This window comes from Dromiciops gliroides, chromosome 3 (genome assembly GCF_019393635.1).
Source record: "Dromiciops gliroides isolate mDroGli1 chromosome 3, mDroGli1.pri, whole genome shotgun sequence".
NCBI lineage: Eukaryota > Metazoa > Chordata > Mammalia > Microbiotheria > Microbiotheriidae > Dromiciops > Dromiciops gliroides.
Genome location: NC_057863.1, coordinates 506688518 through 506705106, shown reverse-complemented (window position 1 = coordinate 506705106; position 16589 = coordinate 506688518). Strand labels below are relative to the sequence as shown.

Genomic DNA, 16589 nt, shown 5'->3' with positions numbered 1-16589 from the left:
GTATCTTGCCAAATAACTTGATGCCTTCCCCCCTTTCCATATTCTTTTCATCTCTTGCTCATGAAACAATAAATCAATCAATATTACTACTACTATTAGAAAAGCAATGATAACCAATTGTTCTATGGCTCCACTCACAATCTCTGTGACTACCTCTCTTGTCATATGGCTACCAGTCAACAACATGTGTTATATCTCCCTACTAAAATGTAAGCTCCATCAGGGCAGGGATCATCTTTTACTTTATATCCCAGAATCTAGCATAGATGTCTGGTACTATAATAATTGGAATGATGCCACCTGCTGGAAACTTACTGTAGCAAAGCTCCACCATGAGGAGAAGGCCTCTGAGGGCAAGCTATGCAGTCAAGGTCCTTGGCGTCAGGAAGTAACGTTTGTTCGGACTGTCTATCAAGGCTACCGGTCAATCAACTTGAGGAGCCTCCTATTTCTAGGAGGAGGACACGAAGGAGGAAGGAGACGCTGGTGGGACTGTGCTTCTTCTTTGGCTGCTGACCTTGCCATGGTGGGTCTGATGATAGGGTCTCTTAGAAATAGTTAGATTTTTACCTTTCTCTCTGATCCTAATGCTCTGTAATAAACACTTAAACATTTAAATACTCTTGCTAAAGCTTATAATTTATTGGTGACCACTCATTAGATTTTAGATAGTTTAGCTAGAATTTTCCCCCAATGATGCCACCTATGGGAGACTTACTGTAGCAAAGCTCCACCATGAGGAGAAGGCCTCTGAGGGCAAGCTATGCAGTCAAGGTCCTTGGCGTCAGGAAGTGACATTTGCTCGTGGGTACTGTCTATCAAGGCTACCAGCCAATCAAATTGAGGAGCCTCCCATTTCTGGGAGGAGGACACGAAGGAGGAAGGAGACGCTGGTGGGACTGTGCTTCTTCTTTGACTGCAAGACATCGGCATGGTAGCAGGGAACTTCAGAAGTGGGAGATTAGGAAGGCTAGGATTGCCAGGTTATAAGAAATCTCTTCTCAATCTTTCTCTTTCTTTTACTATCTTTCAATAAACCCTTAAAAAAATTCTAAACTCATTTATCAGTGATTTAAGTCAGTTTTTCCCCCAAAACTGGGGGGGGGGGACAGATTAGAACCCACATTTAGAATTTTAAATTACACAGTATCTACTAGTTGCTTACTAAATATATATTGATTGGCTGATTTTTTAGGCACTTAGAAGTGCTAGTAGAACTGAAGTGAATATACAGGAGACAGTTGGTTAACACACATTTATTAAGTGCTTTTTACGTGCCAGGCATTGTGCTAAGTGCTGAGTATACACAGAAACACAAAAAGAGTCCCTGCCCTAAAGAAGCTTAATTTTAATAGAATTCAAAATGTTAAATAGGCACATATGTGATATATACAGAATAGATGGAAGTCTATCTGAGAAGGGAAGGTTTTATCAACTGGAAGGATTGTGAAAAGCATCCCGAAAATAGATGGGATTTGAATTAAATCTTAAAGGAAGCCAGGAAAACTAAAGGCAGAGGGGAGGGGCCAGAGCATGTTAGGCCTGGGGAATAGCCAGTGCAAAGGCAGTGGGACAAGAGATGGAATGTCCTCTTTAAAGAATTGAAAATAGGCCAGTATAGCTGGATCGTAGAATTTGTGGAGTGGGTAAAGTTTAATCTTCTTAAAGACTGAAAAGATAGAAAGGGGCCAGGTTATAAAAAGCTTCAAATGCCTCATAGAGGAATTTGTATTTGATCTTACAAGTAACAGGGAGCCACTGGAGTTCATAAAGCAGGAGGGTGACATAGTAAGATCTAAGCTTTAGAAAAATCACCTTGACAACTGAGTGTAAGAGGATGGATTGGCATGGGGAAAGACTTGTGGCAAGGAAAGCAGTTAGTAGGTTATTGCTCTAGTTCAGGTAAGAGGTAATAAGGAAGGGCTTAAAGCAGGGTAGTGACTGTGTGAGTGGAGAAAAGGTGAAATATGTGAGAAATTGTGAAAGTAGAAAGGAATTCATTTGGCAATGAATTGGATATGTGGAATGAGTTAAAAATGAGACATACAAGATGGCAGAAATAAAGAATGAGCATGAGCCTTAAAGGACTGATTCAAGCATAACCAAGATTTTGGACCAGGGTGACTAGTAGAATCATAATATCATTACCAAATGATTCCCAAATCTTTATTTCCACCCCATTCATCCTCAAGAACTATTCTCATTTTTCTAATTGCCTGCTGAACAACTTCACCTGAATACCCTGCTAGCACCTCAAATTCAACATATTGAAAATTAAACCTAGATTATCCCCTACTCTAGCTTCTGCATTTTTGCTGATTTCTACCATCTGGTCACAGAAGTTCACAACCTGAGAGTAATCTTTGATTATTTTCCTTCACTTTAACTGCCCACATTCAGTTTAATCTCTAAAACCAGTTGTTCGTGTAGGTAGGCTCTCTTCTTTCAACTTCCACTGCTGCCACTTTACTTGAGACCTCCTGGAGACAGCAGAGCATGTGAGTAGCAGCATAGTATAGAAATTATTTTGGAGTCAAAAAATCTAGGTTCTAGTGCAAGTAAATTAAAATTCCTTACTGTGTAAAGCCAATAAATTGTCCTTGGATTTCTCTAAACTTCAGTTTGCTTAATTGGCAAACTGGTAAGGGGATAATTTTCTACAACCTACTTCATAGCAACAAAGATACAGAGGTAGAAGGGACCACATGGGTCATCAAGTCTAACCTTCTCATTTTACAGATGAGGAAACTGAGACCTATAGAGGGAGTAAGAGGCCCAGTGAATAGAGCACTGGGCCTGGAGTCAGGAAGACCTGGTACAAATCCAGCTTCAACACTTACTAGCTTACAAATCACTTAACCTGTTTGCCTTCATTTTCTCATCTGAAAAAATGGGCTAATAAATAATAGCACCTACCTTCCAGGGTTGTTTGAGTATCAAATGAAATAACATTTGAAAAACTGTTAGCATAGTGCCTGGCATATAGAAGAAACTATATAAATACTAGTTATTATTATGTGGGGGGAGCAGCTAGGTAACACAGAAGATAGAGTACCAGGCCTGGAGTCAGGAAGACTCATCTTCCTGAGTTCAAATGTGGTCTTAGAAATTTACTGTGTGATCCTCCATAAGTCATTAACCCTCTTTGTCTCAGTTTTCTCATCTGTAAAATGAGCTGGAGAAGGAAATGGCAAACCATTTCATTATCTTGGCCACACCACCTGTCACAAGTAACCGTAATAAAAAATATTCCATGATCAATTCATTAAAGTATTATAAAACAAAGTGCTTCCCGGGTGTGAGGAAGGTTATCATCAACTAAAACAGTAGAGGTTACAAAGAAAGTATATACTGTAAGCTTTAAAGCAATGTATAAATTATTATACTATAATATTTTCTAAATATTCTTTTCACCTCCTATCTCCTTCACACTATTGTTTGAATATAGTAAAAACTTCTCATTGTGACATTCGAGGCCTTATGTAAACTGGTTCTAAACTACTTTTCCAGACTGCTCTCTTATTCAAAGTTCCTACCACCCCCATTCTGATTTGACCTCTTGTTTCTGTGCCTTCAGAATGGACTATCCTTCCTTTATGTCCAGTGAAGTTCCTCTCTTCCTTCAAGGACCAACTCTACCTCTTTCACAAAGTCTTTTCTGATTGTTCCCTTCAACTCAGGGCATTGTTCCCGTTCCACACTTCCCACCAGCTCAAAGTGATCTCACCTTCCTCAAATTGCTGACTGAACTTTTTTTATTTTAAATTATACTCTGTTATTTCATAGTTATTTATTTGCTTTATCAATCCTATTCAACCTTAAGATTCTTGAGAGTGAATTGTGTTGTTTACCTACCTTTGTTTCACCATGACTTTCTAATAGTCCCTTCCTAGTGTTAAATGTTTGTTGAATTAGAGGGAGAGCTGGTTTTAATTGAAATATGAATTTTAGCCAAGCTGGAAAGGACATATCAAGTTGGACCTGAGAAAGAGTATATCTGGGCAGAAATTTCCAACATGTATAGTCCACACTGTTATTCCAATCAGGGAAATGAAAAGATAACCAAAACTAAACACTTGAGGGGCAGGAAAAATAAAAATTACTTTTCTATACTGTTCTAAAAGTCTTAGTGCAGTTTGGAACTTTCATTGCTAAACTTGCATTCTCAAATGTACCTCTAGAACATTAAAGCTACAAAGTTCCTTAGTAAATGAAGTCCTACTTCCTTGTTTTACTCTCACACTAACAACTAGTGTAATAAACACTGGACTGGTTTAGAAGAACTAGATTCTAATCCTGACTCCACAATGAACTTGCTGTGTGACCTTGAACAACAAATTTTCTCTCTCACCCTGTTTCCCAATTTATAAAGGGCAGTTGGACTAGATAATAATACCCAGGGTTTCTTTTAGCTTTTTTTTTTTTAATTTAAATTTTTTTTTTTTTGCTGGGCAAAGAGGGTTAAATGACTTGCCCAGGGTCACACAACTAGTAAATGTCAAGTATCTGAGGCTGGATTTGAACTCAGGTCCTCCTGAATTCAGGGCTGGTGCTTTATCCACTGTGCCACCTCGTTGCCCCTATTTCCTCATTTGTAAAATGAAGAGCCTAGACTAGATTATATCTGAGGTCTTGTCCAACTTTAGATCCAGTGATTCTATTTTTTAAAATGGTGGTAGGGGGCAGAGTTAGTTCTTGACAGTGGTGCCACTACTGGAAAACAATTTGGAATTATGCTAAAAAAGTAACTTCATTGTATGTATCCCCTGGCCCATTAATACCATTAATAAACCAGATTCTACTTCTTTCTCCTCACCTGCCACATTGCCACCCTGTGAAACCACCTTCCAGGACCCTACCCATCATTTGGGGAAGGATTCCAGCTATGGTTCACCTCACTGGCCTAGACTCTAGCCTCTTACCTTCTTCTCCTAGCCTGTCAAAATACACCTCCCCAACACCCCCATCCCCTTCCACACACGCTGCTTTCCAACATCCCTAGGTGAATTGTTTTCCACTACTAGAATATAACAGAGGCTCTATATAACTAAAATACTCAGCAGCACATGTTTTGTGGTAGTAAAGAACTCAAAGTATGTGCCCGTTGATTAAAAAACGGCCTAACAAATTGTATGAATATCCCTTAGTATTTTATTTCTCATAAAATAAAAGACCAATATGAAGAAATCAAGGAACTTGTCAAAATTTGTAGGAACTAATACAAGGTGAATTAAGCAAATTCAGAATAAATTTACATGATTAATACAAAAATGAAAAGGAAAACCTAATTGAAGACCTTAGAACTCTGTGACCAAGGGTGAATTTATAGGCAGACTACCGGTGTTGAGTGAGGCATATTTGTGTAACAACTCCTGGGTGGTTCCCAAGCCATTTTCAGTCCATGTTTCTGAACTCAGCCTCCCACTCCCACCCTGGCACTCCAGCTCTCACCTGAGATCCTGCAGTTCTGAGATTTAACTTTATCAAGGCAGGTTCAGAAGCACCAGCTGCTATTACCTATTTCCCTTCCCTGTCCAAACCCCTTCCCTCTTTTAACCTTTAGCTCTGGGAACAGTAATCAACACTGCCAATCTTGGAAAGGACATATCTATCACTTGCCCTCTATTTTCAGTTACCATCCTTGTGACTTTTCTGACCAAAACACTTCCCTGACCACCACTATCCCGCATCTGTATTGTATTAATCTATTAGAATGTAAGCCCCTTGAAGGTAAAATTAGTCTTGTATTTTTTATATTTGTATCCCCCAGAACGTAGCACAGTATCTAGCATATACTAAGTGTTCATTCAATAAACATTTATTAAGCGCAGGCACTGAGGTAAGCGCTGGTTTACAAAGGAGGCAAAAGACAGTCCTTGCCCTCAAAGAGCTGACTTTCTAATGGAGGGGACAATAGCAAACAAATATAGACAAAGCAAACTATATACAGGATAAATAGGAAATTATTAAAAGGAAAGCACTGGAATTAAGCGGGGTTAGAGCCTTCCTTATAGAAGAGGGGATTTTAGTTTGAACTTAAAGGCGGCACTTAGTAAATGCTTTTTTCCCCCCTTCATCCATCTCCAAACTGTTTATTTCTTTTGCTTAATTGTATTGCTGAGGACAAGAAAGAGTTTCAGTGACCAAAAGGAAAAAATAAAGGACGGAGGGCTAAAAAAAAACAAACAAAAAAACCTAACAACCTACCAAAACAAGGATGATGGGAGATGGGTGGGGGGAGGGATGCGGGGAAGGGTATTTCTTAGATAAGACCCATCAGTCGCAGCCTCTGGCGTTTTAACAATTATTTATGTTTGAACATTGACTCTATTCGGTATTTTGCCCGTGGCTTTTATGTAGTACTCAAAGCAACCAGTCTTTAAGGATCGGTCCATTAACACTCTCTTGGGCATTGCAACCTTCTCCAGTGACAGCCACAGGCTACAGAGAGCCTTAACTTGGATGCTAAGGCCCCAAGCGTCTCTGAAGAAGGGGACTCGGTGTACGAGCCAAAGCCCACCGCTTTCCCTTTCAATTCACTCTCTCCGCCAGCTTTTCCCGGCCCGGGAGAGCACAGCACCAGCCCAGACGCTACCTCTACAGGCAATGACGGTTGTGGCTGTTGGGCCCCAGCGGCAGCCCGGGCGCGCGCGCCGGCACGCCGCCCCACCTCCTCCTTCCGCCCCATCCGGGCTTCTACTGCGCCTGCGCGCGACCGGAAAGTTCGCGAAGGTTCCCGAAGCGGAACCGGCCGTTTCCGGAAACTGACTGTCGCCGGAGGAGTCAGACAGCAGATTGCGGTTTGAGAGTCCCTGCAGCCGCCACTGCAGTCCGGCTTCTGTCAGTTTGCCCGCCGCGGCGGAGAGAGAGACATGTCCTTGCTCTGCTACAATAGAGGCTGCGGCCAGCGCTTCGATCCTGAAACCAACACGGATGGTAAGAAGACAATTTCCCTCTTCATTTTCCTCCCCCTGGCCCGGGCTTTTCGGTTGGCCCAGTCCCCCTCGCCCCCCCGCCCCCAGCCCCCACCGGAACCGGTGAGCCGGCCAGTTAGGATGGCCCGACAGCCCCGCGGCCCCAGGCCGGCTTTGCAAAGTCCCCTCTAAGCTTGTCCGTGCATTACCCACAGCCCTCTGGCCATCCTCCTTCCGATTTGACCACATACCGCGGCCATCGCCCCGGCCCCATCCTGAGCCTTAGAGTCGTGATGCGGCTCTCCCCACCCTACCCTTTGCTCCCAAAGCCTCCTCTCTCCTCTGTCCCCCACCCCCCGTACCCCTCATCCAGCCCCGCGTTCCTCTACTCCCCACTCCCAAATAAAGATATTAACTCACTCCTGGCACCACGTGTTTGCCTAGTCACCTTCTGCATCTCTCCTACCCATCCCCATTCTGCTGTCAACTTTATTCTTTCTTAATAAGCCATACCTGGGGGGTAAAATCAATTAAAGACAATATGGGACCTATTGCCTTTTATTCCAAAGAATAAAATTGGGTCCCATTACAGCCCAGGTGTAGGAAAGAACATGTAGTTACTTATCTGGCATTTCTGTTATGCTTCCTCCGAGTTCACAGAGGTCTAGTAGACAGTGCCAAAATTCCAGAATCTGTTATAAAACTTTTTTTGCCTTTTAAAAAATTTACTTTGTCTCTTTCGAAAGATTACCGCAACTTTTGCTAAATTGTATGTTACTGTTGGTTTAGTCTGTTATTTTCTATTTTGTTACTGTTATTGACCTTAAAGACAATTGTAACTACAAAATAGCTGAGATTTTTCTTACGCTCCTTCACTTATAGTAGATTATAGAATATGGAGTCATAGGTAGGACCTGTCCAGCTCTTCGAGTCAACTAAACTCTCTAGGCCTCAGTCTTCCTTAAATCTGTTTCTGAGTGACTGCCACTTAGGTGTGATTGTATGTATAAAATGTATGTGCACCACAAGAGGTGGTATTTTATGTTTATTTATACGACAAATTATGTTGTAGAATCACAGCTTATTGTAGATAGTGGATTTTGGCCCATTGCCATTCCTTTTGTAGGCACCTGATGAATATTGGGTGAATGAATGAGTGTTGTGAACTCAGATCAAATACCTTTAGGAATATGTGGAAATATTCTCTTATGGGAGCCAAGTAGAATATATAACAAAATTTGGGGGAAAAATTATTTAGATTTAGGATAAAAGATAGTAGATTACTTTTGGATAAAATGACTCAAAACTTTAAAGATGGAATTGGAGTGAAAGCCTTTTATTATATGGAGATGGGGAAATTGTAAGGATTTAATAACATCTTGAATTAGTTATGGAATGAATTTCTACAGTATGTGGGCAATTGTGCCAAATCTTTAAATATTTATCTTGAGGCACAAGTGATTTGGTAAAACTTTGTGGAATAATTGTGAGATCTAATCTTTATCATTCTTTGCTTCACTTAAACATGGGAATCATGAAGATGTAATGTAAAGTAAAATTGGGGGAGAAAATTAGGATTAAGTAGTTGAAGACAAACCTGGGACTGTTCTATATCAGGATAGTGTGTAAAGCCATGTTTTCGTTGCATGGAAGAATATGAATCAACTTGAAAGTAATTTAAGCAAATTTAAGCCAAGTTCACTTAAACTTTTTTGATTCATAGACCTCTTTAACATTCTGGTGAAGCCTATGGACCCCTTCTTAGAAAAGATATTTTTAAATGCATGTGGCAAAATGACAAGATTACAAAGGAAAACATTTATATTGGAAAGCAGTTATAAAAATATTTTTTAAAGTTCATGGACCCCTGGAGAGGGTAGAGTCATCCTATGTAACAAATAATATTTTTTAAAGGAAAAAAAAAAAGCAAAACTGATACATTAAAAAGTTTGAAAGTATATAAATTGTATTACCATATGTGGACCTCTGACCTCTGCAAAGGAGTGGGTTGGGGGATGTATTCTCATTGCAAATATAATTGTTCTTTGAAATTTCACTGTGCCATGTGAGTATGTATGTACACATACATATACTGTGTGTATATATATGTAGGGAAGCTATGTGTCTCAGTGGTCAGAATGCTCTACTTCATAGCTCACTTCTTTACCCCTTTTAATCTAATTTCTAATCCCACCACCTAACTAAAACTTCTTTATTCAAGGTTACCAATGATCTCTTAATTGTCAAATCTGACTGCCTTTTCTTAGTCCTTCTTGACCTCTGAGCAGCTGACAGTGTTGACCCCCTTCTTTTCCTGGATACTCTTCCCTGGGTTTTCATGATATTCTGCTTTCTTAGTTCTCTTCCTTGTCTGATCATACCTTCTTGATCTTTACTAGCTTATCATACTACTAACTGTGGGTGTACCATGTTTTAGTGCCTTTTCTCTTATTTGTCTCTACTTTGTTGGTGACCCCACCAACTTCCATTGGTTTAATTATCATCTCTGTGCAAATGCCAGATCTATATTTCCAGCCCTAGTCCTCAACTCCAGTTCTACATAAACAGCTACATACTAGACAGCTCAAACTCAACTTCTTTAAAACAGATCTCATTGTTACTCTAAAACTCAGCCCTATCCCAAGTTTTCTGATTAGTGAGGTATTACCATCTTTCTAGGCAACTTTGATTTCATTCTATAACTTTCACTCTCCTTCAGCTTCAAGTAGTTAACAAATCTTAGTTTTTCTACCACCATATCACCCACATCTGTCCTCTTTTTTTTTTACACACACAGCCACTACCCTAGTTCAAACCTTCATCACCTCTTTCTTGCCTAGACCTTGGGTTAACTTCCTAATTGCTCTCCCTCCTTCATGTCTCTTCTACTCTAATTCATCTTCTTTACATGAAAAGATTTGCCCAGAGCTCTGGTCTGACCGTGTCTCCTACACAATAAACTCCCATTGGCTCTCTCTTACTCTAGGATGAAATAAATAATTTTATGGCATTCAAAGGCCTTCTTAGCTCCATCTTTCTATCATTTTTGCCCATTCTCCTCCAGGCATATTATACGTCTTACTTTCTCAAACCTCACATTCTATCTCATAGCCTTGCACTAGTTATCCCACTTTTCCTGGAATAAACTCCCTTAACTTCTCTCAAAAGCTCTCATTTTCTTAAAGGCTCCGTTCAGGTGCTACCTTTTATAAGAAGCCTTTCCTTATTCCCCCAGTAGCTAGTGCCTCCTCCTGACCCCCACCAACTTATCTTGTGGCTAATTTGAATGGAGTTACATGTAGGTGTGCGACTGTTGTCTCCCTTGGCTAGACTGTAAGCTCCTTTCGGGCAAGGATTGTTTCATATTTTCCTTTGTATTCCTAGCACAGTGCCTGATACTTAGGTATTTAATAAATGCTTATTGATTATTAATTGTTTACATCCCTATGCAGGGATTTGTTTCATTCTAACTCGAAGTCCCCCAGAACACTCATTTTTCTTTCACAGGAAGTTGTCCTTTTATACCTTCTTCATTTTATATTTGTGAACTTAATATTTTGAAGTCAAACATATTTTTCCTTATTAAATTTTTTCTTCTTTGATGTGGCCCATTATTCTAGCCTGGCAAGGTCTTGGATTCTGATGTTATCCAATATTATAGCTGTCATTATCAGTATCCTCATATTTGTAGGTTTCATAGTCTCTTGTCATCTATGCTTTATCCAATCAAACAACAAACATTAAACAACCACAATGTGCTGGTGACAGAAACAAAAAACAAAACAGTCCTTACCTCAAGGAGCTTTCATTTTACTAATACCCAAATAGTTGATTTAAAAAAAAATACTGAACATCATTGTGTTAAGGAAATTCAAGGGTAACTTCCCTGAAAATTGATAATGACCCGTTAAAAAATATTATTGGGGTCCAGTCACTCTGTTTTGAATTTACTAATGGTACCATCATTTTGTTTACCTGTGCTACATCTTGCCCACAAGGATCACATGAGAGGTGCTGTCAAGTACTTACCTGAAATCTTAAGTATACTGTGCATATAGCATATATTCATTCCTTGAATTTCTAGATTTATAATCCTATCAAGCAAGTAAATGAGTTGATCTAGGTGATCTATTCTTGTTGAGGTTCCTACAAATCGTATTTGGCTCTTACAGGTTGCCTCTTCCTTTTGTAGTTGCTAATAAATTATCCCTTTAATAGTATGTTATAGAATATTGCCAGAAATTGAAGTTAACATCAGAGTGGCATTTGCCCTTCAGTGCTAGGACACCTTTTCCATTTGCCATGATCTTTCAGAGATCAGTGACAGCTGCTCAATGATGACATCTGTCAGCTCTGTCAGAAGTCTGGAATGTAGTTGTCCAGACTCAGTGCCTTAAACAAGTGACTGCAGTTGGATACTGTTGCTATCTCCTAATTTACCTTGGGTTTCTCACTATTAACTTTTTTATTCTCTCTGCAGCAACTCAGTGAAAATGTGCTGAATTTGGAGTTAGAGGATCTAGGTTTGAATCTTGGTTCTGCTTTTTATTACCTTTGGGATCCTGGGAAAGTTAATTAATTTCTGTGGACTTTTAGTATCCTCATCTGTAAAATGAAGTGCTTGGACTAGATGATCTCCAAGATTACTTTTCAGCACAAAATCCTTTGATACTCCCTAGTGAAAACAGAAGCAGAATTAGAACTGAATTTTCCTTTATCTGTTATCTGTTTACATCCCCATAAAGTAGCAGACATTATACCTTCTTGGGTCTTCCTCCTTTAAAATTACATTTTTTTTTATGTCTTTGATATTAGCTACAGTCTCCTTTCCTCCTGAACTTGAGCACACCTAATATTTTTCTGACTGGACAATGTCATGTTTCTTATCTGCTCTACTCCCATGTGTCTTTTGGATATTATAAACCAGAGTCCATTGATGAATTCTCATTGTATCATCATTGGTCTTTTTACATGGCTTCCCCTTTAGTTCTTCATTGGAATTCTTTTTCTTCAAAATTTCAATCTTGAGATCCTCCTATTCTTTTATTTTAAATTAAAAGTATTTTATTATTTTCCAGTTACATGTAGAGATAGTTTTCAACATTTGTTTTTATAAGATTTCTAGTTTCAAATTTTTCTCCCTCCCAAAGACAGCAAGCAATCTGGTATAGGTTATATATGAACAATCACATTAAACATATTTCTGTATTAGTTATACTGTGAAAGAAGATTCAGAGCAAAAAAGAAAAAAAAAACCATAGAAATAGTATGGTTCAATCTACATCTAGATTCCATAGTTCTTTTTTTCTGGATTTGGAGAGTGTTTTCCATCATGAGTCCTTTGGAACTATCTTGGACCATTGTATTGCTGAGAAGAGTCTATCACAGTTGATCAACACACAATGTTGTTGATACTGTGTACAGTGTTCTCCTGGTTCTGCTCATCTCACTCAGCATCAGTTCATGTAAGTCCTTCCAGGTTTCTCTGAAATCCTCCTGCTCATTGTTTCCTACAGCACAATAGTATTCTGTTACATTCATATACCACAACTTGTTCAGCCATTCCCCGATTGATGGGCATGCCTTCAATTTCCAATTCCTTGCCACCACAAAAAGATCAGCTGTAGATATTTTTGTACATGTGCATCCTTTTCCCTTTTTTATGATCTCTTTGGGAAAAAGACCTAATAGTGGTATTGCTGCTGGGTCAAAGGGTATGCACAGCTTTATAGCCCTTTGGGCATAGTTCCGGATTGCTTTCCAGAATGGTTGGATCAGTTCGCAACTCCTATTCTTCTAAGGTTTCTTTCTCTTCTAAAGTTTCCTTCTCTTTCTCTTTCTTTTAATCCTTTCCTAAATGGTCTCTTCCATGCCTCCCTTCCCCTTGCCCTTCCACCTTCCCCCCCACCCCACCCCTTCTTGCATTTCCTTTTGAGACAACATCTTATAAATATATATTGTTACTATGCCCCTCTTCCTTTCTTCCATTTGAATTTTATATCAGACATCTGATGCCATGGGTACTCTTGCTGGCATTCTTTTTGAATATTTTCTTCTGTGAATTACTGGCTTTCTGCTATTGTTCTCCTATATTGAAGAGATAGATTGGTGTAGTAGAAGAAGCACTGGATTTGGAGTCAGCAGCCCTGTGTACAAAATTTGTTGTACCACTTAGCAGTTGTATAATGTTGAGTAAACTCGTGAGCAAACTCCCTTACTATACATACAAACACAGAAATACACATAAAAATGCACAGTTTTAAAGCTCTCTCAACCTGATTCCCAGTAAATTTGTTTTTACTATCTCTTCTGCTTCACCCCTGGCCAAGAACCCATCATTTCTGGTTCTGCTTACTGTACAGTTTAGACAGATATGTTTGAGTTACTTATTATTTGTCATTTCTTATAGTGCATTAATATTTAGTTACATTCATGTAACACTCTTCATTCAGCAATTCCCAAATTGATGGGCACCTACATTGTTCCTTCTTGTTTGCTACCACAAAAAAAAAAATGCTGCTGTGAATATTCTAGTATATATGGGACCTACCTTCTTGCCTTTGACCTCCTTAGGGTATATGCCTAATAATGGCATTACTTCTCTGGGATAATTTCTAATTGTTTCTACATTGTTTGGATTAATTCATTGCTCCCCCAACAGTGTATTAGTGTGCTCCTTTTAACACAAACCCTTCTGGCATTTACTGTTTTAGTCTTTGGATATCTTTGCTGGTCTTAGGGAAATGAGGTAAAACCTCAGGGTTGTTATAATTTACATTCTTTTTTCATGATTTGGAACATTTCTTTCATTTGATTGTTGGTAGCTTGTATTTCTGCTTTTGAAAATTGCCAGTTCATGTCCTTTGTATGTTTGCCTTTATCCCTTGTTTAGTTAAGAATTCTTCCCTAGTCTCCAGTTGATAAAAGGTCAAAAGATGTGAACAGTTTTCAGAAATCAAAGCTATTTGTACTCATGAAAACATGCTCTAAATAACTGTTGATTAGAGAAATGTAAATTAAACCAACTCTGAGCTACCACCTCATGCCTTTGGAATTGTTGATATAATCTATACAATGCAAAGAAAGAGGGTAAAGAACTGAGCATTGGAGACTTTATGTTTAGGATGCTAGAGGGGAAACCCAGAGTAGGAAAACCAGCATTAATATAATTAATATAATATATATAAAGGCTGAAACAGGTAAGCCTTTTAAGGAAGAGTTGGTCAATAATGTTAATTGCTAAGAATTGTAAGAGTTTTGAATATTGAGAGAGTGAGTATGGTAGCTTGAAAGAAAGCAAGGTTTAAAAGTGTTTTGTTGTTTGATAATGGCTACTTGAACATGTTTGTACGTAGAGGGAGAAGTAGCTATAATAATGTTGATGCCTTTATATAATACTTTAAAATTTATAAAGTTACTTATTTCCCTCAATTCTGTAAATTGGGTAGGGCAAATATTATCCTTTCTTTACAAATGAGAAAATACAGGCTTCCGTGGGTAACACTGAAAGAAGTTAAGGGAGCTTTTGTCATGTTCTTGACTTTAATAGAAAGTCAAGGTCTTCTGCTGATTGGTAGACTGGTTTAGAGCTTGAGTGGGTAAGAAATAATGGAATATCTGCTGACATAAATCATGTCAGATTAGCCTCATTTCACATTTTGACATAATTACTAGACCAACAATAGGCAGATTGCTGTTGATGAAGCTTGTCTAGATTTTAGCAAAGACTTTGACAAAGCCATTCATGTTTTTCTTGTGGAAAAGTTGGAAAGATATAGGCTAAATGATAGTACAGTCAGGTAGCTTTAAAACAAGCTAAATTTTATGATCCAAAGGATACTCATTAATAATTCGGTGTCAACATGGAATAAGATCTCTACTGAGTGCCTCAAGAATTTGTTCTTGGCCCTGGAATGTTTTAACTTTGTCAGTACCTTAATCTAAAGGAATAATATTATTAACAAATTTATAAACCAAAAAAAAAAAAAAAAACAGTAGGTATAGTTAACTTGTTGGATGATAGGATCTGAAAATATCTCCATAGGATAGATCGGCTTAGTTGGGCTGAATCTAATAGGATGGAAATTAATAGGCTTAACTGTAAAGTCTTATGCTTTGGTTCAAGAAAGTAATTTTACAAGCACGAGATTTGGGAGACTTGCTTGGATGTTACTTAATCTATAAAAGTTACTAGAGTTTTAATGGACTGCAAACTCCTCGTGGATCAGTGACAACAACAATAACAACAACAAAAACCCCTATTGTAATCTTAGGCTGCATAAAAAGAAACATAGTGTTTGGAAGGAGATGATAGCCCTGATTTACTTTGTCCCAATCAGACTATATCTGGAATTTAGTGTTTTGGTTCTAGGTAGGACATTTTTGGAATAGTGTTGCTAAGCTAGCAGACTTCTAAAGAAAGACAAAGAGGATGGTCAAAGGCCTTAAGATTTTACATGTGAAGATTAAATGAATCCAAGAACCATTTGCAAAAATATTCCAAATCACTAATAGAAAGACATGTAAATTAAAATTACTGATGTTCTACCTTATATCTTATAGTTGGCAAAGAAACCAGTGACCAAACAAAGAAAAATGACAATTACTGGAACAGCAAAAAAACTGACACTACTAGTATATTGTAATTAGAGCCGTGAATTGTTCCAGTAATTCTGGAAAGCAGTTTGGAGAAATCACAGTCAACAAGTATTTATGAAAAGCTGAGGTGCTAGGGATACAAATAAAAAGAACAAAACGATTCCTCCTTACAAGGAACTTGCATTCTATTTGGGAAGATAGTTAATATGTAAATAAATATTTAAATATATATATATATATATATATATAGCATAAATATGAGGTCAATATATACAAAGTAGCTAAGTGTGGCAAAGTTCACACTTTCTGGGATCTAAAAAGGCTTGATGTAGACATCAGTGCTTGAATTTCATATTAAAGGAAGAAAGATTCTGCAAGGTATAAAGATGAATGCCTTCCAAGAACATTGCAAAGGTTTGATGAGTGGATGTGGAATGTCCTTTGGGAGAAGTAGAAAAAGGACTAATTTGGTTGGATAACAAAGTATGGGAGAAATGTCCAGTGAAGCTGGACAAATAGGTTATGAATAGCAGATAATTGTGAATATAGTTAGGCAATAGGAAGCTGTTAACTGTTGATTGAATGGGAGAGTCAGATGGTCAGATCTGTACTTAAGTAAAAACTTTAGTAGAAGTCTATAGGATGAACTGGAGGGATAACAGACTTTTCTTAGTCAGGCTATTGAAATAATTTAGGCAAGGGATGGAGGGCCTGAACAAAGGGAGTATGAGAAAATAAACACTAATCATCGATTTCTTGGGTGACCCAGAGATCACTTTCTTAGTACTTTCCCTCCAGCCCCCACCCCCATTCCAGAAAGTCCAATCTCCTTGAGAGATTTCATCAAATCTCTGGTGGGACAAACCCAAGGAATGGAGATAAATTCTTTTATCTAGATTGTTGAAGGACTGATGGGATTAAACCATACCTAGATAATGGACTTTACCCTAAGCAACTTGAGTGGGGGGGGGGGGGGTTGCCTTTTTTTCCCTTACATCATTTAATGTAGATTACCTTCAAGTCATGTCAACCAATAGGGTTGAATGATGCTGAACAATTAGATTTGTTTGATATATA

At 38.4% G+C, this 16589-nt stretch overlaps 1 protein-coding gene across 1 annotated transcript in view; it reads left to right on the top strand.

Moving 5' to 3' along the window:
- The first annotated feature begins 6731 nt into the window (after positions 1-6731).
- Positions 6732-16589, top strand: part of CHORDC1 (cysteine and histidine rich domain containing 1) — a 33825-nt gene continuing 23967 nt past the window's right edge. Inside the window, exon 1 of the mRNA XM_043994607.1 lies at positions 6732-6936. Coding sequence (XP_043850542.1) covers positions 6873-6936 — 64 coding nt within the window. The 5' untranslated portion in view covers positions 6732-6872. The remainder of the gene's footprint in view (positions 6937-16589) is intronic.